This window comes from Miniopterus schreibersii, assembly GCF_964146895.1.
Source record: "Miniopterus schreibersii genome assembly, chromosome: 12".
Lineage (NCBI taxonomy): Eukaryota > Metazoa > Chordata > Mammalia > Chiroptera > Miniopteridae > Miniopterus > Miniopterus schreibersii.
The window spans coordinates 74,063,254-74,084,590 of record NC_138112.1 but is presented as its reverse complement, the minus strand read 5'-3'; the positions used below and the strand labels follow the sequence as shown (position 1 = coordinate 74,084,590).

General features: G+C 58.1%; 3 protein-coding genes across 7 annotated transcripts; 1 reads left to right on the top strand and 2 right to left on the bottom strand.

The window, feature by feature from the left end:
- The first annotated feature begins 692 nt into the window (after window positions 1-692).
- PGGHG (protein-glucosylgalactosylhydroxylysine glucosidase) lies at window positions 693-13,478 on the top strand. Of its 4 annotated transcripts, none has more exons than XM_081155038.1 (14): window positions 693-775; window positions 1,192-1,475; window positions 1,815-2,025; window positions 2,101-2,536; window positions 3,385-3,504; window positions 3,917-4,048; window positions 4,266-4,377; window positions 4,585-4,657; window positions 4,748-4,884; window positions 4,979-5,136; window positions 5,248-5,343; window positions 5,543-5,640; window positions 5,716-5,927; window positions 13,394-13,478. In XM_081155038.1, exons 2-14 carry the CDS (start codon window positions 1,217-1,219, stop codon window positions 13,402-13,404), a joined length of 2,055 nt encoding a protein of 684 aa, XP_081011164.1. In that variant the 5' UTR covers window positions 693-775; window positions 1,192-1,216; the 3' UTR covers window positions 13,405-13,478. The 4 variants fall into 4 exon arrangements, with proteins under 4 accessions (XP_081011164.1, XP_081011163.1, XP_081011162.1 ...); XM_081155037.1 differs by lacking the exon at window positions 13,394-13,478 and adding an exon at window positions 6,031-9,093 and having other exon boundaries at window positions 5,003-5,136; XM_081155036.1 differs by lacking the exon at window positions 13,394-13,478 and adding an exon at window positions 6,010-9,093 and having other exon boundaries at window positions 5,003-5,136.
- IFITM5 (interferon induced transmembrane protein 5) lies at window positions 9,175-10,461 on the bottom strand. Its single transcript, XM_081155039.1, has 2 exons — window positions 10,173-10,461; window positions 9,175-9,692 (listed from the first exon to the last, which is right to left on the bottom strand). Exons 1-2 carry the CDS (start codon window positions 10,359-10,361, stop codon window positions 9,480-9,482), a joined length of 402 nt encoding a protein of 133 aa, XP_081011165.1. The 5' UTR covers window positions 10,362-10,461; the 3' UTR covers window positions 9,175-9,479.
- On the bottom strand, window positions 11,757-19,748 carry LOC308565653 (interferon-induced transmembrane protein 3-like). 2 transcript variants are annotated; one of them, XM_081155041.1, is made up of 4 exons: window positions 19,630-19,748; window positions 13,608-13,705; window positions 12,758-13,007; window positions 11,757-12,181 (listed from the first exon to the last, which is right to left on the bottom strand). In XM_081155041.1, the coding sequence occupies exons 3-4, from the start codon at window positions 12,941-12,943 to the stop codon at window positions 12,008-12,010; spliced, it is 360 nt and encodes a 119-aa protein (XP_081011167.1). In that variant the 5' UTR covers window positions 12,944-13,007; window positions 13,608-13,705; window positions 19,630-19,748; the 3' UTR covers window positions 11,757-12,007. The 2 variants fall into 2 exon arrangements, with proteins under 2 accessions (XP_081011167.1, XP_081011166.1); XM_081155040.1 differs by lacking the exon at window positions 19,630-19,748 and adding an exon at window positions 14,648-16,538.
- Between the last annotated feature and the right edge of the window lie 1,589 nt (window positions 19,749-21,337).

Here is a 21,337-nt window from a genome sequence, read left to right as displayed (position 1 = left end):
GGGGGGGGACCAGCCTCCTGTCCCGCTGGGGGGGGGGGGACCAGCCTCCTGTCCCGCTCCGGGGGGGGGGGACCAGCCTCCTGTCCCGCTCCGGGGGGGGACCAGCCTCCTGTCCCGCTCGGGGGGGGGGGGGGGCGACCAGCCTCCTGTCCCGCTCGGGGGGGGGGGGGGGGGACCAGCCTCCTGTCCCGCTCCGGGGGGCGGGGACCAGCCTCCTGTCCCGCTCCGGGGGGGGACCAGCCTCCTGTCCCGCTCGGGGGGGGGGGGGGCGACCAGCCTCCTGTCCCGCTCGGGGGGGGGGGGGGGGACCAGCCTCCTGTCCCGCTCCGGGGGGGGACCAGCCTCCTGTCCCGCTCCGGGGGGCGGGGACCAGCCTCCTGTCCCGCTGGGGGGGGGGGGGGGACCAGCCTCCTGTCCCGCTCCGGGGGGCGGGGACCAGCCTCCTGTCCCGCTCCGGGGGGGGGGGACCAGCCTCCTGTCCCGCTCCGGGGGGGGGGGGGACCAGCCTCCTGTCCCGCTCCGGGGGGCGGGGACCAGCCTCCTGTCCCGCTGGGGGGGGGGGGACCAGCCTCCTGTCCCGCTCCGGGGCGGGGACCAGCCTCCCGCCGCCCCGGGGGAGGGGTGGTGGACCAGCCTCCCGTCCGCCCGCCCCGTCCGCCCCGGGGGCGGGGACTGAGGGCCCTTCCGGCCGACGCTCCGGCCCCCCGCTGCTTCTCCCTGCGGCCCCGGAGCCCAGCGCCCACTCTGCTGACGCCCGGGACGCGGCGGGGCTGCGGTGAGCCCCGAGGCGGCGGCCCCCTCCCAGGGCGCTGCCCCCCAGCCCCTCCCAGAACTCGGGACCTACGCCCCGCCCCACCCTCGCGGCGGCTTCCTGGGGGAAATGTGCGCGGGGCAGAGCTCTCCTCACTTCCACCCACAGGGCCCGGTTCTGGGGCGCGGCTTGGAGAGCGGGAGGGGTTAGGACTGAGGTCGGAAGGTGGGAGTTTGGGGACTCAGTTGGGTCCCTGGAATCAATATGAGGTTTGAGGGCTTTTCCTGGGGTGGCTCCAAAGTGCGGGCCCACACTCCTTCCATCATCTATTGGGGGCATCAGCCAAGTTCTGAGGGTGGGGGAGGGGGGCTTTGGGGTTAATAGCATCAGAAGAAGGAGACTCAGCCACTGGGGGTCCCCTGATCCCCACCTTTTTCCAGACCCGTCCATTGAGCAAGCATCTCCATGGCAGATGCCGGTGAGGACCCCACCATATTCACTGCCCACGCTCTGCCCAGTGACCCCCGGCTCTGGGCCACCGTGACCAACGCATACTTGGGCACACGTGTCTATCACTGTACATTGCACGTGAATGGCATATACAACGGGGCCTTGGGGGACACACATCGAGCCATTCTACCCAGTCCCCTCAATGTCCAGCTGGAGGCCCCTGCAGAGACAGGAGAGCAGCCAACTACGACCTTTGTTCTGGACACTAACACAGGTAACCACTGCCTGTCCTGCCCCTGCCAAGCCCCAGCCATTCTATCCTGGCATCTCTTAACTCAGGATGGTGGAATCAAAGAAAAGGAGGCCCGGAGAGGCTGCCTTGCAAGCTGGGGGGGGGGGGGGGGGGAACGATGACACACGGGACACGGGACTCCTAGACTGCCAGGGGCCTGGGGCCCCAGTGCAGTTGGGCTCCAGAGGTGGGTTCACCTCACTGAGGGTAGAGGTGGACTCCACTCCCAGCGCAGAAAGACCAGCAGCTTTGTAACTGTTCTCGCTGGCCCTCGGTGGGGTAGGCATGTGACTTGCCTATCTTCCCCTCTGCCTACCCCAGGCTCCTTTCTGCACACCCTGGAGGACTCTAGCTTCCGGGCCTCCCAGCGCATCTACGCCCACCGCACATTGCCACACGTCCTGGCCTTCAGTGTATCCATCACCCGCTTAGCCACGGGGAGCTGGCCCATCACCATGCTGCTGCGGTCTGCCTTCTCCCCAGAAAGCCCAGACTTGGACCTGCATCTGGGGCCTGACTTCCAGGGAGCCCGGTGAGTAGGGAGCCAGCGGCTCCCCGGGTGGCCCAGGAGGAAGCCTGTCCCTGAGACTCAGCCGTGCTCTTACAGGTACCTGTATGGCCACACACTCACCCCTGAGCAGCCTGGGGGACTGCAGCAAGAGGTACACATGCTGTGGACACCAGTGCCCCCTGCCCTGACCCTTGGAGAAGGCGAGGAGGACAGGACCTGGGAGTTCCTGACTGTAGTGGGTGGCAGCCAGGCTGAGGCCGAGGCCTGCCTCACCGAGGCCCTGCAGCTGCAGGCCAGGGGTGCTCTGTACACTGCCCATGCCCAGGCCTGGGCCCAACTCTGGGAAGGCTGTGGCTTGGATGTGGTGGGGCCCCTACCCCTGCGCCAGGCCCTGCGTGGTGCCCTCTACTACCTACTCAGCGCCCTGCCCGAGCCTGGGGGCCCAGGATATGTCTGCCACGGACTCAGCCCTGGGGGCCTCTCCAACGGGAGCCGTGAGGAATGCTACTGGGGCCATGTGTTCTGGGACCAGGTGTGCACCGTCTTCCCCCAACATGCACCTGCCACTGGGTGGGCAGCGCTCAGGCATAGAGGGTCCTGCAGCTAAGGGCACAGGCATGCTGCTGCCTCTGCCCTGCCTGGGATGGGGCCTGTGGTTGGGGAAGCACAGGGGCCATGGCAAAGGGGAAGGCTTCCTGGAGGAGGTGGCATCTCAGCCCAAGGACGTGTGGGAGTTTGATGGAAAAGTGAGTGATTCAGGCAAGGGGACCAGAAGGTACAAAGTCCCAGAGCTGGGAGAGTGCACGGCATCTGGCTAGGGCTGGAGGGGGGCCTCACGAGGCAGGAAGAGCTGTCGTGGAGGGGTCTGCAGGAGCCATTGGGGGGTGACATGGGCTGATGTATGTTCTGGAAAGACCCTTATAGCTGCTGAGGGAATGTGGATGAAGGACGGTGAGGTCTCGGACTGGAGTGGGAGCCAGGAGAAGCTGGGACTTGGTGGCCAGTGGGCATGGGGGGCTGAGAAGCCAGTGTTATGGCCACTTCACCCTTGGGCTCGAAGAGGCTGTCATTCACTCCAGGCCGGGCAGCCAGGCAGCAACAGAGTAGGCTCCCTCCCCAGGCTACCCACACCCAGATTCTGGCCTGAACCCCCAGCCAGACCCAGATGCCCACTGAGGAGGTGAAGCACTGGGCTGAGGACCAGAGGGTCTGAGCTGGAGATGGGGACGTGTGGTGGGCAGGCAGGGGGGCCCGGGACAGACCCAGGTGGGCAACAAGCATCTGTGCTGTCTCTGAGTCCCTGCCAGGGCATAACGGGGGCGGGAAGAGGGAGAAGGGTGCGAGAGTGCGAGGACAAGGCACCCTTCACTGTGCTCTCAGGACCTCTGGATGTTCCCGAATGTCCTCATGTTCCAGCCAGAGGCGGCCAGGGCTCTCCTGCAGTACCGCATCCAGACACTGGGTGGAGCCCTGGACAATGCCCGGAACCTGGGCTACCAGGTAAGGGACACCTGAGTGTCCACCCTACAAGGCCCCTCCGAGGGCTTGATGTCTCCAGACCCCTCTCTGGGTGGGGCCAGGACATCCTGGATTCTTACAGGGGCTCAGCAGCATGCCCCACCTGCATTGTACAGGTGGGAACAACAGCCTGTCTGGGACCCAGCTGGGTCCCCTCACTGCCCTGCGCCAGGGCAGCACACAGGAGAAACTGGGCAGACGCCACCTGACCCACACTGGGGACATGCAGTGGCCACTCAGAACCAGCAGGCATCCACAAGGGCACCCGGGTAGTTGGTGCCCCCACCTCTGCCCTCTGTGACTATAGGCTGAGAGTATTGGGAAATATGTGGGCTACCCACCCCCCAGGCCCCTTGAGAACAGAATCAGGTTTGCACCATCCCCCAACCCTCAGGGAGCCAAGTTTGCCTGGGAGAGCGCGGGTTCTGGCCTGGAGGTCTGCCCTGAAGACATTTATGGGACCCAGGAAATCCACATCAACGGGGCCGTGGTACTGGCCTTCCAGCTGTACTACCACAGCACTCAGGTGAGGTGTCACTGTGCCCACCAGGTATGACCACTCCTAGTGGGGCCATCCACCCCCACCTGGCTGAGATTTCCTGTGTGGAGCCAGTCCAGGCCTCTTGGAGCCAAGTTTTCACTTCTGGGTGCTTGGAAGGGTGGACATTGGCAAGGAACGCAGTGCCCACTGGGAACTAGAATTGTGGGTGCAGTGGCCTCTGTTTCACCCTCTCCTCCCCCAGGACCTGCAGCTCTTTCAAGAGGCTGGTGGCTGGGACGTGATCAGTGCTGTGGCTGAGTTTTGGTGCAGCCGTGTAGAGTGGAACCCTGCAGAGGAGAAGTACCACCTGAAGGGTGAGGGCATGGTGGGGAGAGGATGGTCATGTGGGGGAGTGGATGGTCATGGGGGAAGAGTAGATGGTCATGAGCCATGGGCAGGTAGATGCTCCTCAGTTAAGCATGTGACTCTCGGCACCTGCTGTTGCCAGCCCCACACTGGCCAGTGGCATGGGGCAGGACTCTAGGACCCTCACTAAGCACCATCTTGCCCTTTGTACCCAGGAGTCATGCCCCCCGACGAATACCATTCAGGGGTTAACAACTCGGTGTACACCAACGTCCTGGTCCAGAACAGGTCAGACCCAAGATCCCACCCCAACCCCACTGTACAGGGGGCCAGCCAAGAACGCCAGAGCTGCAACTCCTCTCCCCACCTCTACCGTAGCCTGCGCTTTGCTGCTGCCCTGGCCCAGGACCTGGGTCGGCTTGTCCCCAGCCGTTGGCTGGTGGTGGCTGATAAGATCAAGGTGCCCTTTGACATGAAGCAGAATTTCCACCCCGAGTTTGATGGATATGAGCCTGGTGAGTCGACTTAGAGCCCCTTCGAGGCCCCTTCTCTCTCCCGATGCCCTTTCCGACATAGAGTACCTGTCCTCTTTCCCCCTCCCCCCTTCAGCAGCACCTGTCCCTCCCCCCCCAGGAGAGGAGGTGAAACAGGCAGATGTTGTGCTCCTGGGGTACCCCATCCCCTTCTCCCTGAGCCCTCAAGTTCGCAAGAAAAACCTGGAAATTTACGAAGCTGTGACATCCCCCCAGGGCCCGGCCATGACCTGGGTAAGATGGGTGGTGGTCCTCATGGTGGCCCCAGCCCTGCCCCAATGGCCTGTCTCCCCTCCCCTACACAGTAGATCTCACTCCAGCCTGTCCTCTAACCTCTGACCCCAGAGCATGTTTGCTGTGGGCTGGATGGAGCTGAAGGACCCAAGGCGGGCGTGGGACCTCCTGGAAAGGAGTTTCGCCAACATCACGGAGCCCTTCAAGGCCAGTCTGGCCCCAGCCTCAGCCGGGACCTAGACCACACCCGCCTCCTGCTCGGCCCCCTGGGTGGTGGGAGTGGGAGCCCAACCTCAGGGGTCACAGCAGGGTCACAGCCCTGGCGATTCACACCTGACCTTCGAGGAGTGGCCTTGGGAGGGCCTATGACCTGGAGATCCTGTCACTGACTGCCTTGCCCCTGCAGGTGTGGACAGAGAATGCAGACGGGTCTGGTGCTGTGAACTTCCTGACAGGCATGGGGGGCTTCCTGCAGGCGGTGCTCTTCGGGTTCACTGGGTTCAGGTCAGTGGGATGACCAGCAGAAGGTGGTCACCAGCCCCTGCCCACCATCCTCACAGAACCTTCCCCTTCTCCCAGGATCACCAGGGCTGGTGTGACCTTTGACCCCATGTGTCCGGCCGGCGTCTCTGGTGTGTGTGTCTCTGGCATCTGCTACCAGGGGAACAAGCTTGACTTTTCCTTCTCCGAGGGCTCTGTGATGGTTGAGGTCAGGACCCAGGCAGGGCCCTGGGCCCCCCCACTGGAGATCGAGCTGTGGCCATCACAAGCTCGGCTCCCCCTGCCCCCAGGTAGGCTCCTACCCCCAGACCCACCCAGGGGCCCAGGGCCTGTGACCCCCAGGTTGGCCTCAGTGTGTGCCCTCACCCCCAGGGTGGCTCCCTCTTCCTGCAGGACACAAGGTCTCCTTCCCCTGTTCTGCTGGCCGGATACAAAGGTCACTCTTGTAGGAAGCAGAGGCAGCAAGTTCTGCTCCAAGAATATCCTGGGAGAAACTTTTGAAGACATTGGAGCCCACAGTACCCCCTGTGGGACACCTTTGGGCACTCTAACCCCACAGAGTCCCTCATGTGGTGCTGTCCTGGGCCCTGCCCCTGAACCAGCAGTGCTGTTGGCTTTAGGGACACCTCTGGGGTCCTCCCCTCTGGCACCCCTATGCAGCTGCATCCACTCCTCCTGGTCACCCTCCTGACCTGCCATCTGCCTCCCACTTACCCTTTCCCTGGCAGCCAGGCTCATGGGCTCCAGGAAAGATCTGGACTCTTTGGCCTGAAGTTCAAGACTGCCTCTAGCCAGAGCCCTTCTCTGCCTAAACCCGCATGGATGGGTGGCTTACCCATTGCCTCCCACACCAGCATGTCTGCTTCTGCCCCTCTAGGCTGACACCTGCACGCACACACACACACACACTGTGCCTCAAGTCCCTTCCCCAGGGAGGGTGGAGAGGGGCAGACAGCTCTGCCTTGGAGGCAGAGGCAGGCTTGGGCCCTGAATGGGGGAGCTCGCCCTGTGGAATTACTCTGTCAGCCACAGCCTCACCACAAAGAACTTTCTATGTCACGATAGTGAGGATCCGTCATGGTTGGATCCAGGTGCTCTTGGGGCTGTCCTGGGAACTCAGCATCCTCAGTCCTTGACTCCTCTGGCCTCTCGGCCACTCCAGTCAGGTTGGACATCCCCATCACATGCCTTTCCTCGGCCAAGTGGGGTGCAGAGCAAGACCCCATATCTTCTCTCTGGCCAGCCAGAAGGACTGAGCCAAGTGCACATGGGTTCAAGGCTGCGGACCTGGGCCCATCTGTCCTGGGAAGGCTGCTCTGGGCTGGAGGCTCTGCCCAGCTTCTGCTGGGGCCTCAGCCCCACAGTTGGCACCTCAAACTTAGGTCCTCAGGGGTTTCCCAAGAATGAGGTGAGGTGTCATCTGCCATGGAAATCTTGGTAAGGGCTCTGCCTGAGGTGTTAAAGTTGGGGCTGGGAAAAGCTGCGTCTGGAAGTGAGGGAGGTAATGGATCAAGTTTTCAACCAGTAACTTGCTCCCTTAGAGTGAATAGGTGGATCCTGTCACCCCAGCCCCTCCCACCCTCCTCCCTCTGACCATGTGTGTTCTGGACAGAAGTAGTCCAAGTCCTCCAAGAAGCAGACACCAGGCAGACAAACTGTGATGGATGGAGGAGGGTAGAGGCCTTTGGGATCCTAGGCCCAACTCTGTGGCTGCCGGGGGGAGGGGCAGCACAGGGGACAGAGTGGCGTCCAAGGGAGGTGGCCAAGTTGCAAACCAGCACGCATATCAGTACCAGCTCCCCGAGGCCCTTGGTGGTGCTCTCAGGTGCCCACAGGCTCTCTTTCACCATCGGAGGTACCAGCAGGTCTGCTAAAGCAGTAGGGACTGTCCCAGTGCAGCAGCCCTGGAGCCAGGTGCAGCAGTACCATGTTCCATCAGTACACAGCCACCTGTGTCTATAGCAGGGTGACGCAACCCTCTGAGGGACTGTGGGTGGCAGTGCATGCATGCTGGACTCAGGGCCCCTGATAGCCAATGGCCTAAACTTGATCAGGGTCCCTCGGGCTGCCCAGGACACAGCCTGGGTGCTGGTGACCTTACCCCACCTGGCTTGACCACACACTCTGTCCTCAGCACCGGGGCACAGGCTGGACAGTCTTCACAACCCACAGACCGTCCCACGCTGGGGACATGTACCTGGCCACACACAGGTTGACCCCTGCTCCCAGCCTCTCTACCCAGCATGTGTTGGTCCCTTCTTGGGCCAAACCTGGAGTTGGCAGGCTATCTCCATCCTGGTCCAAGCACTGGCACACTGTCTTTGTCCTTGTTCCAACATGGGACCAGTGCCCAGCACAAGCCAGTGCTGTGTCTCCATCACCAGGCCCCAACCAGCACACACCCCTGCTTCCGGGGACTGGCTCAGGACAGCGCACACTCCTCAGCTTGAGGCTGGAATGCTGTGGGCCTGTGGCCTGGGGTGCTGTCTCTGCTGGTACACTGGAGATAGCTAGGCCAGCTGTTGGGTGTCACAGGGAGGGGAGGGAAGGGGGTACTTTGGGGACTCCAAGTACAGCAGTTAAACAGACCTCCACCCCCAGGCCAGGCAGAGCTGGCAGGCGAGGGGGGCTCCCTGGGGATGGGACCCTGGGTGGGGTGCTCAAAATCCTGAACCACCCTGTTCTTAAGGCCCCTGCAATTAGCCTGCCCTGTCATTGGCCCAGCCACAGCAAGGCCCAGGGGACCTTACCCCCAGCCACACAGGGTGTGCGCATGTGTTTAGCAACCCTCCTCTCCCAGACCACTGGTTCAGGGAGTGTACAAGGGAGGTGACATACAAGGACATGCATCTAGCACCAGGATGTCCAGAAAATGTCCTCACCTCCCAACATCCCCCTCTCTGCACAACTATGTGGGTCGGGGTTGATCCCACCCGCATGAGTGAGATTTTGTGCATGGAGAATGGTGTCACCATGTCTATGTGTGCCTGTCTGTGTGTCCAGCCATACAGACCCACTGCAGGAGCTGGCATTTCTCAGAATTAAAGGGATGCAGGGGTCATGGGGACCGACACAGTGCCCCCAAAGGAGATCGGCACACGGCCGACCCACAGACAGGAACAGGCAGGAAAGCCCTCACTGACCAGGGACTCCCACTTGCCTTGCATGCAGGCAAATGCACAAACAGGCATGCACACACGCAGATGGGATGGACACACATGGACTCGGGAGACAAACCATTCGTGCTCTGGAAGGCAGGCCACTAAACCACAGCACCCAGCAGGGCAGCAGAGATGAAAAGTTTGCGTTCCCAAACTCGATTCTAAAATACTCAGGCGCCTCCACCCAGAAGCCGCAGGCCACCCAGTGCCCAAGGGGACAGGCGGAGACCACAGCCAAAAACAGAACATTCTAAATGGGCTGACCATTTGATACTGGGGTCCATCCAGGGAGTTTGGCTGTGGGTGTTCCTAGGTTGGCGCCCCTCAGGAAGATACCCTCCCCCACCCTGGCCAGGAACTAGGCCCAAATGGAACCTTCTGGAACCAGGCACTTTTAATTGTGAACCCAGGCTGAGCCTGGTAAGTGGGGAGGGAGGGTCTGGCTTGGGCAGGGAGTTAGGGGATGAGGGACCATCAGGGTTAGGGTGAGGCCCCTGGGGTCCAAAAAGGGGATCTTCGGGGTCAGCATTAGGTTCCTGGCCTGGAGCTGGGAGTGGGCATCAGGCCCTATAGTAGAGTCGGGTTCCAGGAGGTTCAGGTGCAGCCCCTGGGGCAGCGCCCTGGGGGTTGGTGTCCTGTGGCCCGGGTCTCTGGGTCAGACCAGGGATAGGGCCCAGCCTGTCAGTCATAGTCTTGGTCATCAAACTTGGTGCTGAAGAAGGCGGCGGAGTCCTTGGCCAGCCGGGACAGGTGCAGGGCACCGGTCACCACCAGCGCCAAGAGCAGCAGAGGCGGCACCAAGGCCCACATGGTGGCCAGGATGTTGTAGCACTTGGCTTTGGAGCCCAGACGCCGGGCCTCCTCCAGGTCTCCAGCCACCTTCTGGTCTCGGGCCTGCAGACAGCAGCAGGGCCAGGTCTCTACATGTGCTGGTGCCTGGGGGGATCCCCCCTCCCCCACCCGACAGCACTGGGTTCACACCTGGAAGGGCCAAGCTGAACCCAGAATCTGGATGGAGGGCTGTGGCCTGAGGGGCACGTTGCCTTGGGCTCCACCCACTCCCTTCACTGCCCCATCTGGACACAGGGGTTTGACCCTGGGGGAGGGGGATCCTCAGCCTAGGGTGGGGCCGGAAGGGGCCCCTGCCTCCTCCCAGGCCAGCAAAAGCCTCCAAGGACCCTGGGCGAGTGGGGAGTCTGCTGGGGCGCCGAGCCCCCCTAAAGAAGCTGAGGCCAGGAGGCTCTGCTCCGAGGAGCCCAGCATCGGACAAGCCCCCATGCCTCCGCGCTCGGGAGCCGAGCGGACCCTGCCTTTCCGCGGAGCGCACCCTCCCGCACGGAGGCGCCCTCGGGGCGGCCCCGGAGCCCCGCCCACCTTGATGGAGTGGGCCAGCGCCAGGAAGCCCAGGCAGCAGAGGTTCAGGTAGAGGGTGCTGAACACCGACCAGATCAGGTGGTCCCTGGGCGGGGGCCCCGCCGCCCGCGCGCCGGCCGTGTGCGCGGCGCCGTCGGCCTTGCGGGGCGTCGGGGCGCGGGGCTCCTCGCGGGGGTACGCGGTGTCCATCGGCTCCAGCGCCGTCGCCGCTCGCTCCACTCGCGCTGGAGGGTCGCGCGGGGCCCCTTATACCCGCCGGCGCCGCCGCTAAATATACCGACGAATTACAGCCCGGAGCCGAGCCGCGGGCCTGCGCCGCCCCCGCCCCGGCGCCCCGCCCCCGAGCCCCTCTCCGCGGCCCTGGGACCCGCCCTCCAGAAGCCCCGCCGCGCGCCCTTCCCACCGAGGCCGCACCGGGTGTGCACGGCCTGCAGACACCCGTCCAAGCCTCCGCCCCGCTGCCAGGGAGAAGGGGGCTCCCAGGGGGCCTCGGCTTCACCAGGTCCTGGGGCCAGGCGGCGGAAGCTGTGCCCCCCACTCCCAGAGCTCAGAGTGCAGGTTCTGCCCATGGCACCTCCAGGGTCCAGCCTTGGGGACAGAGAGCCCTTCCCAGCCTCTGGTCCTGCAGGACCATCTTCCTTGGGCCTCAGCCCCAGCGCCCTCCACTCCCCCCACCATCCCCCTCAGACCTGGGACCCGGGAACAGGGGCGCCCTTGGAGGCATCGCCTACCACAGACGAAGCACCCACGTTTGGCCCAGGAGTTGGGTGCTGCAGGGGGTGTCGCAAAGGGGGTGTGGGGGTTTGGGTTGTCCGCCCCTCGTGGGTGCCCCGACTGAACGGAGAGCCCATCGGGAACAGCTGCCGCCCACAGACCACAGCAAGGGACTGACTTCGCCCCACAGCTGGAACCCGGGGAGGCCAGGCCCCCAAAGGGCAAGGCCCATGGAGACATGGGTTCACCTCGCTGACACCAGCCTGTGGTCACCTGGACTTCGCCAGCCTCTCAGGGCCACTGTGCAGGGAGTGGGGGGTCAAGCTGAGGACAGCTCCATTCCCATGTGCATCCCGGGCCCTGGCAAAGGCTCACCCCCAAAGCCCGAGGGTGCCCACCGCCGGGAGACCCTCCTGGGCACTGGCAGCAGCTCCGGCCAGCAAGCCCAGCTGGTTTGGTGGGAGGATGGGTCCTTCCTCTCAGGGTTTCTGTCCATCGGGCTGAACACTCTGCCCCTCCCTGGCCACTGGCTGCACCTGCCCCTGTACCCTGCAGAGGAGCAAGAACAGAGCTGGGGGCTGGAGGAGGCAGGAGGACACAGCAATGGTGGGACCGCCCAGGAGGGGCTGCAGGGTCGGGGCTCCATCCCTGCACCCCACATGCAAACCCCATGGCCTCCCAGAGGACTCGCCTGCCGCACTCACCCAGCACCACTGCTCCCAGCCAGCCCAGAGGCAGGGAGGCTTGTCCTCAGGCCCAAGGGTGCTCTGGACCCAGTGCCCCTTGGGTCAGGGCTTAGGCACTGGAGGGAGGGACCCCCATCCTAGGACCATGGTCCAGCTGCTGCTCCCAGCGGGAGGCCAGGAACATCTCAGAAAGTGTCGGGCCCCTCTCAGAGCAGCAAGCAGGTAGGAGAGGGGGTGCTGGGGCTGTCTCAGGGGCAGGCTGGGGACCCCGCAGTGCCCTGCCCAGGAAATGTCAGCATCGTCACATACAAGTGCACTTTATTGAGTTCAGCTGCACATAGCTCTATTCTGTACAAAGTGCTGGGTACAGGGATGGGCCCCCAGGGCAGGGTTCACAGAGGGTGGGGGGACTTGGTCACATGCCCTAGGTGGGGACTAGTACCCCCTCCCCATTGCATGGAAGAATCCAGGGAGCACAAACACCAGAAGAACAATGACTCCGATGGTGGAAAGGATGCCCAAGACCAGGGCCCAGATGTTCAGGCACTTGGCGGTGGACGCATAGCTCTGGGCCCCAATCATGTCTCTCACCATCTTCCGGTCCCTAGACTGGGGGAGAAGAGATGGTGAGTGGGGCTGGAGCAGGTCCTGGGGAGAGCCAGGTGCTATGACTCCCCTGGCTGGTCCCTGCCCAGACCAGGTTCCACCTGCCCTCAGACAGATCAGGGACCCTCCCATCCCTGTTCCCTGGAGACTGAGCAGGACAGGGCCAGGCACACCCGTCCCTCACAGACTCCACCTGTCCAGGGGTCTCAGGGCTCCTCCTCCCCCTGCCCTGGCCCCTTGGCTGTCCTCTCACCCCACCCTGAGTCAGCATCTTTAAGGACCTTTCCTTCTCTGGACCAGACTTAAGGTTTGAGCCAGATGTGTGAAGGGTGTAATTTCTCTACTTAGGGTGGAAGGGGGGCTCCTGGGGATGGTGGAGACAGAGCTGACCCTCCCACCCACTTGCCCGTCCATGCAACCCCACCGCAAACCATCCCTGGGAATGAACCCCACCCAACCACACACGTCCACACAGAAAAGCATTCTCACTAGGGGTCCCCAGTGCCAAGGGCCATCTGGGCAGCAGACCCCTGTGGGCTCACACACACTTTCTGGAGAAGCCCCCAGGCACACACCCACCTTCACGGAGTAGGCGAAGGCCACAAAGCCCAGGCAGCAGGTGTTGAAGAAGAGCGTGTTGAACAGGGACCAGACGATGTGGTCGGGCACAACGGTCTCTGTCTGGATGTTGACCACGGTGGACATCATGGGCCCTGAGTTCTGGGGACCCCCCAGGTTGACCACCTCATGTTCCTGCTTGATCATCTCTGGCTTTGGGGAGCAGCTGTGGTCCCAGGTGAAGCAGGTGGAAGCTTCCTGAAGCAGAGACCTGAGCAGTGTGGGTGCAGATGCTGGGATGGTGCTCAGGCCCCTCCCTCCCTCAGACAGTTCTAATTTCTCAGTTTCTATTTCCTGGTGTGTAGAAAATTGGTTACTAGGCTAATCCTAGGAGGTCAGGTTACTATAGCACCCATGGAAGGTAAGACTGTGATCTGAGAGAGGGAGGGACTTTCTCATCCAGGAACTCAAGTCAGGATTTGACTCAGCTACCCCACCTCTTCATTGAGCTTGAGGTGTGCCCTCGGGACTTTTCTGGGCCTGGGATCACCCACTTCCCCCACCCCAGGCCCCGTCCACATGAAGGGCTCATACCAGCTGTCACACCCCACAGTCCCAGAGTGAGCTCTGCACTGATTCCACCTTTGTTTTCTTAAGCATTCTTCTGATTTCTGCAAGCTTTTAACACCTTCCAGGCTCTGAACATGCTCATTCTGATCACGTTGGCCACTTCATTTGCTGGCGGGCTGGGCTTTTGGAATTCCCTACCCCGGATTTCTCCAGATACCCACGGTTGTGTCACCACCCGCACACAAGCTCCTGCTCGTTGAAAGAGGGACTCTGGCAGGAAGGTGGGAGCTGGCTCCCTCACCAATGTTCTCATCACGACAAGTGTGGGGGCCACATGGTGCTTCCAGTGTTCCAAATTCAACAGCTAAGACGTGTGCATATCGGTGTCGGTAAATCCAACTAAGAAGTGTGAAAAACATAAAATTAGGACAAAGAATGACAAAATGGCAAGAAGAATGACATACAATCAAGTGTGTTCACCTATGAAGCATGTAACCCTCATTTTTAATCTGTCAACCCTGTTCCCTATCCCTGAACAAACAGTTACAAGCTAGTGCCAGGAAACAGCCAACCGTAATGGTTAGACAGTGCTTGTTTTGGCTTCTGTACGTTGTTTCGCTAGGTTCCCACCCCTCTCCATGCCAACCAGGATGCGGTTTTGCCTTTATATGCTCCCTGTGAAGACTGTTCGGGGCTGAGAGTCTGTTTAGAGCATGAGCCCACTCGTAGCCAAACACTCAATTTGGTCTCTGTGAATTAATCTCACGAAAACTGGGTATAACACCCATAGCAAATTTTCAAATATTTGGGAGAGCATGGAGGGTGGGTAACGGTGGGGTGAGCAGAAGCGCGCTGCGTCCTGAGGAGTTTTCTGCTTCCCGCTCCTTGGCCAAGGCTGGAGGAGTGGGAGCTGGAGGGCCTGGGCCTGTGTGCTCGGACATTGAGGAAAAGTTATACCCGTCTTCCTCGAGACTAATTCCCACAGAGACCAAACTGACCGTCTGGAGGTTTATTAGCCAGCCAGTGCGCTCGGGCTCCTGTCCTAAACAAATGTGCATCCCCGGCAGGCTTCGCAGGGAGACTTAAAAGGCAAAAAAAAATGGGGGAGGGGGGACTAGCAAAGCAGCAGACAGAAGAGAAGCATTAATCAACCTTTGGTTAGCTACTCCCTGGAATTTTGTGGGCGGAAATCTTTTACAAAGAGCCAGGGAAGGGGAAGAGGTCATTGTTTTCTACCAAATTTTATTGCTCCTGCTTATCTTCAAAGTAGCGACTGTAAGGGTAGAAAAGGGGAGTACAAAAGGGGAGTGCTACACTTCAGAAAAGGGGCCACATGCTCACCTGACGAGCTCAGGGGAGGCGCGTGGTGGCCTTGCAAACTCGGAAACCAGAAGTCACCTCAAAGGATGGTCTGAAATTAAAACTTTAACTAAAAGCAGTTTATGGTGGGTAGTCATGTCCTAGGCTGGTACCTTTTCCGGGAAATGTCCATCTTTTACCTTAACTGAGCCTGTCTGTTGTCTTTTGCATCTAGAATAACATTCCTTTGGGATGTCAGGGTAACTCCTCCTTTTCCAGGCCCCTTAGGACACAACCAGTGCACCAGGGCCGAGACCACAAATCCTCTCATTCTTATTGCTGTCATGTTAATTGTTGACTGTTAACTCTCCTGCACCCATCTGAGTAAAAGAAGTGTGTCTGTCATTCTACTTTCTCTCCAGTCCCAGAGGTTTCCCCGCTTTGCTTTCTCCCGCCTCCCTAACCTGTCACCCATGGATTTCACGGAACCCACTTGCGTCTCCTCTTTGGATTGTAACGCATAAAACAAGGTGCAGGACTGCCTTTCTCTGAGCATTATCTCAATCCATTGAGATTTTGCTTTCTAGCAATTGTTGACGGTTTGGCTCAAATAAACTCACAAAAACTCTCTATAGGTTTCAGTGTTTCTTACATTGACATCAACATCAGCCTGAGAGCTTCACCCTACCCAGGACCCAGAGCAGGCATTGGATCTGGGCCCTGGGAGCTCAGGGAGAAACGCAAGTTCATGCTGTGGCCACAGGGTCTATGGGTCAACATCCATGGCGTCCTATCGGCTCGGCTAGAGCACACGGAGGAGAGATGCCATAAGTCAGCTTCCTATCATGGCCTAAAGGGAAGGGGGAGGACCCTATATTTAGTCACCTAAGTCCCCTTCCACCCCCTGAGGAATGTCCGCAAAAGGCCCTGTGCTCTCCCGGGGATGGAAATGTTAGGAAGCAACACAAACTGGACATTCCTTGTCTCCAAGTTGCTGTTGGGTCCCTGGTGGGCCACTGTCCTAGTGGGGTCTTTCTTCAAATTAGGTCCAGATGCCTCCAGCCCTTCAAGATTGGATGAATTCACAATGACCCTCATTTCTGTCACCTGTGACCAGAGAGACATGGTACCAGTAGCACAGCCTTTTGGGGCTAAATTCAGCCCAACTTGATGTTGCTGACGTAGTCCGCCTGTGCCCATGAGCACAGATTGGTGGTCACCAGGAGGGTGGGCGACCTGAGTGGGTGCAGGGGGACCAAAGGTACAAATTTTCAGCTGTAAAATAAACGCGTCATAAGGACGTAGAGCACAGCATGGTGGCTACAGTTAATAACAGTGCATTGCATATTTGAAAGTGGCCAAGACAGCAGACCTTAAAAGTCCTCATCACAAGAAAGAAAAGAAAACATGTTTGTAGCTATGTGTGGTGAGGGATGTTAACTGGACCTGTGGATGTCGTTTCGTAACCTGTGCAAATAGTGGATCCTTACGCCGTACACCTGAAGCTGACACAGCGCCGTATGTCAATCGTCTCGATTTAAAAACAGAAAGACCCCTGGCTGGTGTTGCTAGGTGGTTAGAGCGTCGGCCGGTGGACTGAAGGGTCCCAGTTTCAATCCTGGCCAAAGGCACACACCTCGATTGCAGGCTCAATCCCCGGCTCCCGTCTGGGCACTTGGGGGAGGCAACCAGTGGATATGTCTCTCTCACATTGATGTTTCTTTCTTTCTCACTTCCACTCTCTCAGAAAAGCAATGGAAAAAAATATCCTTGGTGAGGATTAAAATATATATATATATTTTTTAAGAAAACAAAGTCGCAAAAATATTGAGAAAAGACAGATTCAAAAATCCATACTCCTTATCTATATAAAATCAAAGATAAGAATTGCATCAAAAGTCAAGTCTGAAATAATACGAGCAAGAAGTGAGGCATAGCCCAGCCGGGCGCAGCTCAGCAGTTGAGTGTCGACCTAGGATCCAGGAGATCGAGGTTCGAGCCCCAGTTGGGGACGTGCAGGAGACAGCCGGTCAATGGCGACTCTCTCATCATTGATGTTTCTATCTCTCCCTCTCTGAAATCAATAAAGATATATTTAAAAAAAGAAAGAAAAGAAGTGAGGCCTAATACTGACAATGTCAAAACGAGAAAAACAACCCTCCTATCTGGAATTCTACCTACATTTAGTGAAGTTATTCCTCAAAGTAAAGGAGAAATGGATTTTCTCAAACAAACAAGACTAGGGAATTTCTTTGTCAGCAGACTTAACCCTGTGAGAAGTCGTAACAGAAGTTTTTCAGGCAGAAATAAAACTGTTTAGGCCAGACACTGATGTCCATTAAGAAAGAAAGTGCATCAGGGAAGGAATAAGTGAAGGTGAAATAAAATATTCTGTTTCTTACTTTTAATTGGGAAATAGGGTTAGCAGTCAGGTTACAGGAAAACAATGACTGTATTTGGCTATTGTGGTACATGGCTAAGGGAAATGAATGGCAGCAATGCTTTAAGGAGTGGGAGGGAGGAACTGGGAATGTCTGTTATAAGTTTTCTGCATGACTGGTAAAACATAGTGTTATTTGAAGGTGGAGCACTTAGTTAAAAATATACATTGGGTGTGGGTCAGTTGGCTGGGCATCCTCCCACGCAGGGGAGGGGGGATGGTGTTGCCTGATGCAGGAGGCAGCCAATCGAGGTCATGCTCTCACATCCATGTTTCCCTCTCTCGCTCCCTCTCCCTTCCTCTCTCTCTAAATATCAATTTAAAAACCTTATATATATATATATATATGTATATATGTATTTAGTGATTTCAGCAACAATGGTAAAGTAACAGCCCCTTCCCACCCCAGTTCCTCTCAGCCATAAAAGCAAATAACACTGGCAAAACTTGTAAGAAGAAAGCTTTCTAGAACTATAGGAATTATTTTAAAAATTTGCACTAATCTGGATATGTTTCAATCAAGAAAAATGCTGGAATCCTTGTAAGAACAGGAACTTTGTGGTGTTTTAACATCCCCTATTCCCATCAGCCGCTCCCATCTGCCTTTGTTAATTTGAAACTCACAGCCCACAACCCGGGGGAGGAACTGTGAGGTTTGGCCTCCTGCCCACAGAGCTGTGGCTATCGAAGCTCCCTGAGGACATGGAGAAGGCAGCAATCTTCTCATTGGAGGGAACTCAGACACTTGTTCAAACTGACAAAGAGCCAGCAGGAGCAATTGTTTATCACCTGACTGCTTGAGACAGCAGGGAAAACAGTAAGCTAATCAGAGAGGTTAAGAGGAAAAGCTGGGGGTGAGGTAATCAAGGGGGCTTGAAAAGCTAACAACAATGATTTTAAAAGGGGCAAAGGAGCCCCAGCAGGTGTGGCTCAGAGGTTGATCCAGGAGATTCGGGTTCGATTGCTGGTCAGGGCACAATGCCGGGGTTCTGGGCTCGATCCCCAAGAGGGGCATGCAGGAGGCGGTGATGAAGGACTCTCTCATCATTGATGTTTCTGTCTCTCTCCCTCCCTCTCCCTTCCTTTCTCTGAAATCAATAAAGACATATTTAAAAAAATAAAATGGGCAAAGGACTTGAGTCACATTTCTCCCAAGAAGAAGACATACAAATAGGCAACAAGCATATGAAAAGATATTCAACGTGATGATGACTTAGAAACGCAACTCAGACCACAATGAGAACCACTTCATACCCGTTCGGAACAGCTGTTACCACAGAACCAGAAACTAGCAAGTGTTGCTGTGGAGGGAACTTGAATCCCTCACACAGCGCCGATGGGAATGTGAAACGGCACAGAGTTAGCATGTGACCCAGTGATTCTAATCCCAGGTGTCGACAGAGACGTGAAAACAGACGTCTATACAGAAACTTATACGCTGTGGTCATGGCGGCACTCTGTCAATGGTCAGAAAGTGGAAACAGCCCAGGCACCTAGCAATGGATGAAAGAATAAACAAATTATTATATATACACACAGCGGGACATTACTCAGCCATAAAAGGGAGCAAAGTCCTGACACATGCTACACAACTTGAATGAGCCTCAGAAACATTCTGTTAAGAGAAAGACGACAGAGGCAAAAGGTCGCATGTTATGAGTCCTTTTCTATCCTGGAGCAGGCAATTCCACAGAGACAGAGAGACGAGTGGCGACCAGGAGATGGGAGGAGAGGGAAGCGGAGAGAGATTACCTAATGGACGCGGTGTTTTTCTGGAGTGAAGAAATGTTGAATCTAGAGACAGATGGTGGTTACACAACATCGTGAATACAGTAAATGTCACAGAACTGTGCACTTTCGAAAGGTGACTTGTATGTGGTGTGAATTTCTCCTGAAGCCACCGCCTGTGTGGGAACACGCGTGTGCTCAGGAAGACGGGCAGGTCCTGCCTGCTCCCTGCTGTGCAGCAGGAGCGACGGTTCCGGCGGCTTCTCACCTGCCTGCGTGTGGCAGGCGAGGCCCAACGCGTTCCCTCAGCCCCTGGGTGGAGATGTGGGGCTCACCAGTTTCAGCGGTTTAAGTAATCCCTGTCCAAACATTAGCTCACCATAAATTTCATCAGAGATATCTGTGGTCACAGCAAAAAGAATTACTTAAGAGAAAAGCACCGGCAGGAGCAATAACAACAAAAAAGGGGAAATAGTTCCCCTGGGGAAGTGGTCAATCTGGTTTTGGAATGCCACATTTTATAACTTAAAAAGCTCCATTTTCAACAAAAGAATTATGAGAAATGCAAATAAGCAAGAAACTATAGCCCAGACACTGGGGGAGAGGGGGGATATGCTCAACAGAAATTGCGTCGGAGGAAGTCCAGACACATAATTACTAGAAAAAGACTCTAAATCTCCTACGTGAAGTATGTTCAAAGAAATAAAGAAAACCATGTCAAACAAACTAAAGAAAAGTATAGGGGAGGGAAGCTGGCGGCCCTGTGAGAAGCAGCGGAGGCCCCCACCCCCAGCCACGGACTTGATTTGCTCCTAAAATCCTACGGAGCCAGCTTGGAAAAACCAGAGAAACATACCTGAGTGGGGAGTGCGCGTGGGGAGCACTGAAGAAACATCACGGAGTCCGGTAAGGGGGGTGGTGTAGGAAGGGGGATCCCCCTGAAGCCTGTGCTGGGCTCTGAGCCCAGGAGGCTGCACAGCTCCCTCCCCTCGGGAGTGTGGATGGCACCCGAAAGCGGGGATCCCACACCCGGAGCAACGAGAGGGGAAGGAGCGCCCCACGCACAGGGCAGAGGGACCCAGGGGAGCGGTGAGCCCCCAAGGAGGGGATGCTTTCTTCCCAGGAAACAAAGCCTCTAATGGCGGACTGCGCCTTCCTAGGAAACAAAGCTTCTAGTGGCGGCTGCGACTGGCATCTAGTGCTCGAGGTACCAACCATAGGGAAGGCTGTCCCAAGGACTGTGGCACCCGAGTGGTAAGGGACCAGAGGACTGCGCTGAGCAGCCGCACACGGGGACCCTCTGCCTCCCTGTGGGGCGTTGTGTTGAGCCCCAGAAAGCGCTGACTCTGCGTGGTGTGGGGGAGGGGAGGAGCCCTCCCGCCCGGAGCTCCCGGTGCCAGGAGGCTGGGATCTGTGACCAGCCCTGAGGGTGTCCTCCCGCCCTGAGCTCCTGCTGGTGACCAGCCCTGAGGGGCACCGCGGTGGCGCGTGGAGCCGCCCCAGCTTTGCTGAGACCAGCGGTGCGGGGAGCTGCGGGGAGCTGACTTGGGGTCCCCGACTTTGGGTCCCCTCCCACTGGGTGCCATGGCGTGTGAGTGGCAGGACCCAGCAGGGCGGACTCTCTGCCTGTGTGTCGCTTTGTGCGTTTGTGAGTTGATCCCAGAACTGGCTCCCCCCTTCCTGGCGTGCACTGGGGGACACACCAGCGGAGGCTGGGATTGGGGTCTGCACAGTAGAGGGTCTGAGGGGTGGGCCTGGTGCGACCAGCCAACCAGAGCTGAGCAGGGAGGGGCGGAGCCCACCGGCATCTCCCAATGCTGCCCCCCAACAGGAAAGGGGCGGTCCCGCTCACCCAGGCCCCAGACACCCCGCAGGGCACAGTCCTGAGGGGGAAGGGAGAGCAGCTCCCAGGAGGACTTTACAGGAATAAGACTCTCAGGGACTGTTGTTTGGGAGCTGGAGGACACGCTGAAAACCCCTGCAGGGGGCTGGGCAGGCAAAGGGCCCACCAGAATGTGTTCTTAATCGAACCCACTGGGCCCGGGCTGCTGAAACGGCCCAGACAGAAAAGGCAACAGGCTGAAACCAATCTGAACCTGCAGCAGGACAGAGCCTGGGGACCTAGAATCAGAGGACAGGGGAGGGACTGAGGAGCTGGCGCTGGAGCAGAGACTAACTCCCGCAGAGTGAGCGCCTGACAGCGACACCTCAAGGGTAGTGACGCCCTGAGCTACACTAGCCACCCTGCACCCTGAAGACTCTACAGGAGACTCTGGAGCAAGACCAGGCAACTACAAGGCTGCAAAATAGCTGACAAGGGGAGGTGGCCCACGCAGAGCCTCAGATCAACCATCTACCTAAGGACGCCAGAGCCAAACCCAGACGCGCCTCATAGTGGGTGATACACAAGCACCTCCCAGGAGAACGGAAATCAGCCCACAAAACAGTGACCCGCAGATAACAAGCTGCCCAGAAGAAACCCACCTGATTGACTATTTTTCTTCTGTTTTTTTGTTTTGTTTGGTTTTGGTTTTTTCGGTTTTTGTGTTTTCTGTTTGTAGGTT

Excerpts from the sequence above, each read along its gene's own strand:
- LOC308565653 (XM_081155041.1), bottom strand. The coding sequence starts at position 12,943 with ATGATCAAGCAGGAACATGAGGTGGTCAACCTGGGGGGTCCCCAGAAC. Across the intron at positions 12,182-12,757 it reads CCTTCGCCTACTCCGTGAAG|TCTAGGGACCGGAAGATGGT; the intron begins GTGGGTGTGTGC and ends CTTCTCCCCCAG.
- IFITM5 (XM_081155039.1), bottom strand. The coding sequence starts at position 10,361 with ATGGACACCGCGTACCCCCGCGAGGAGCCCCGCGCCCCGACGCCCCGC. Across the intron at positions 9,693-10,172 it reads CGCTGGCCCACTCCATCAAG|GCCCGAGACCAGAAGGTGGC; the intron begins GTGGGCGGGGCT and ends TGCTGTCTGCAG.
- PGGHG (XM_081155035.1), top strand. The coding sequence starts at position 1,217 with ATGGCAGATGCCGGTGAGGACCCCACCATATTCACTGCCCACGCTCTG. Across the intron at positions 2,537-3,384 it reads GCCATGTGTTCTGGGACCAG|GACCTCTGGATGTTCCCGAA; the intron begins GTGTGCACCGTC and ends CTGTGCTCTCAG. Across the intron at positions 5,344-5,542 it reads ACATCACGGAGCCCTTCAAG|GTGTGGACAGAGAATGCAGA; the intron begins GCCAGTCTGGCC and ends TTGCCCCTGCAG.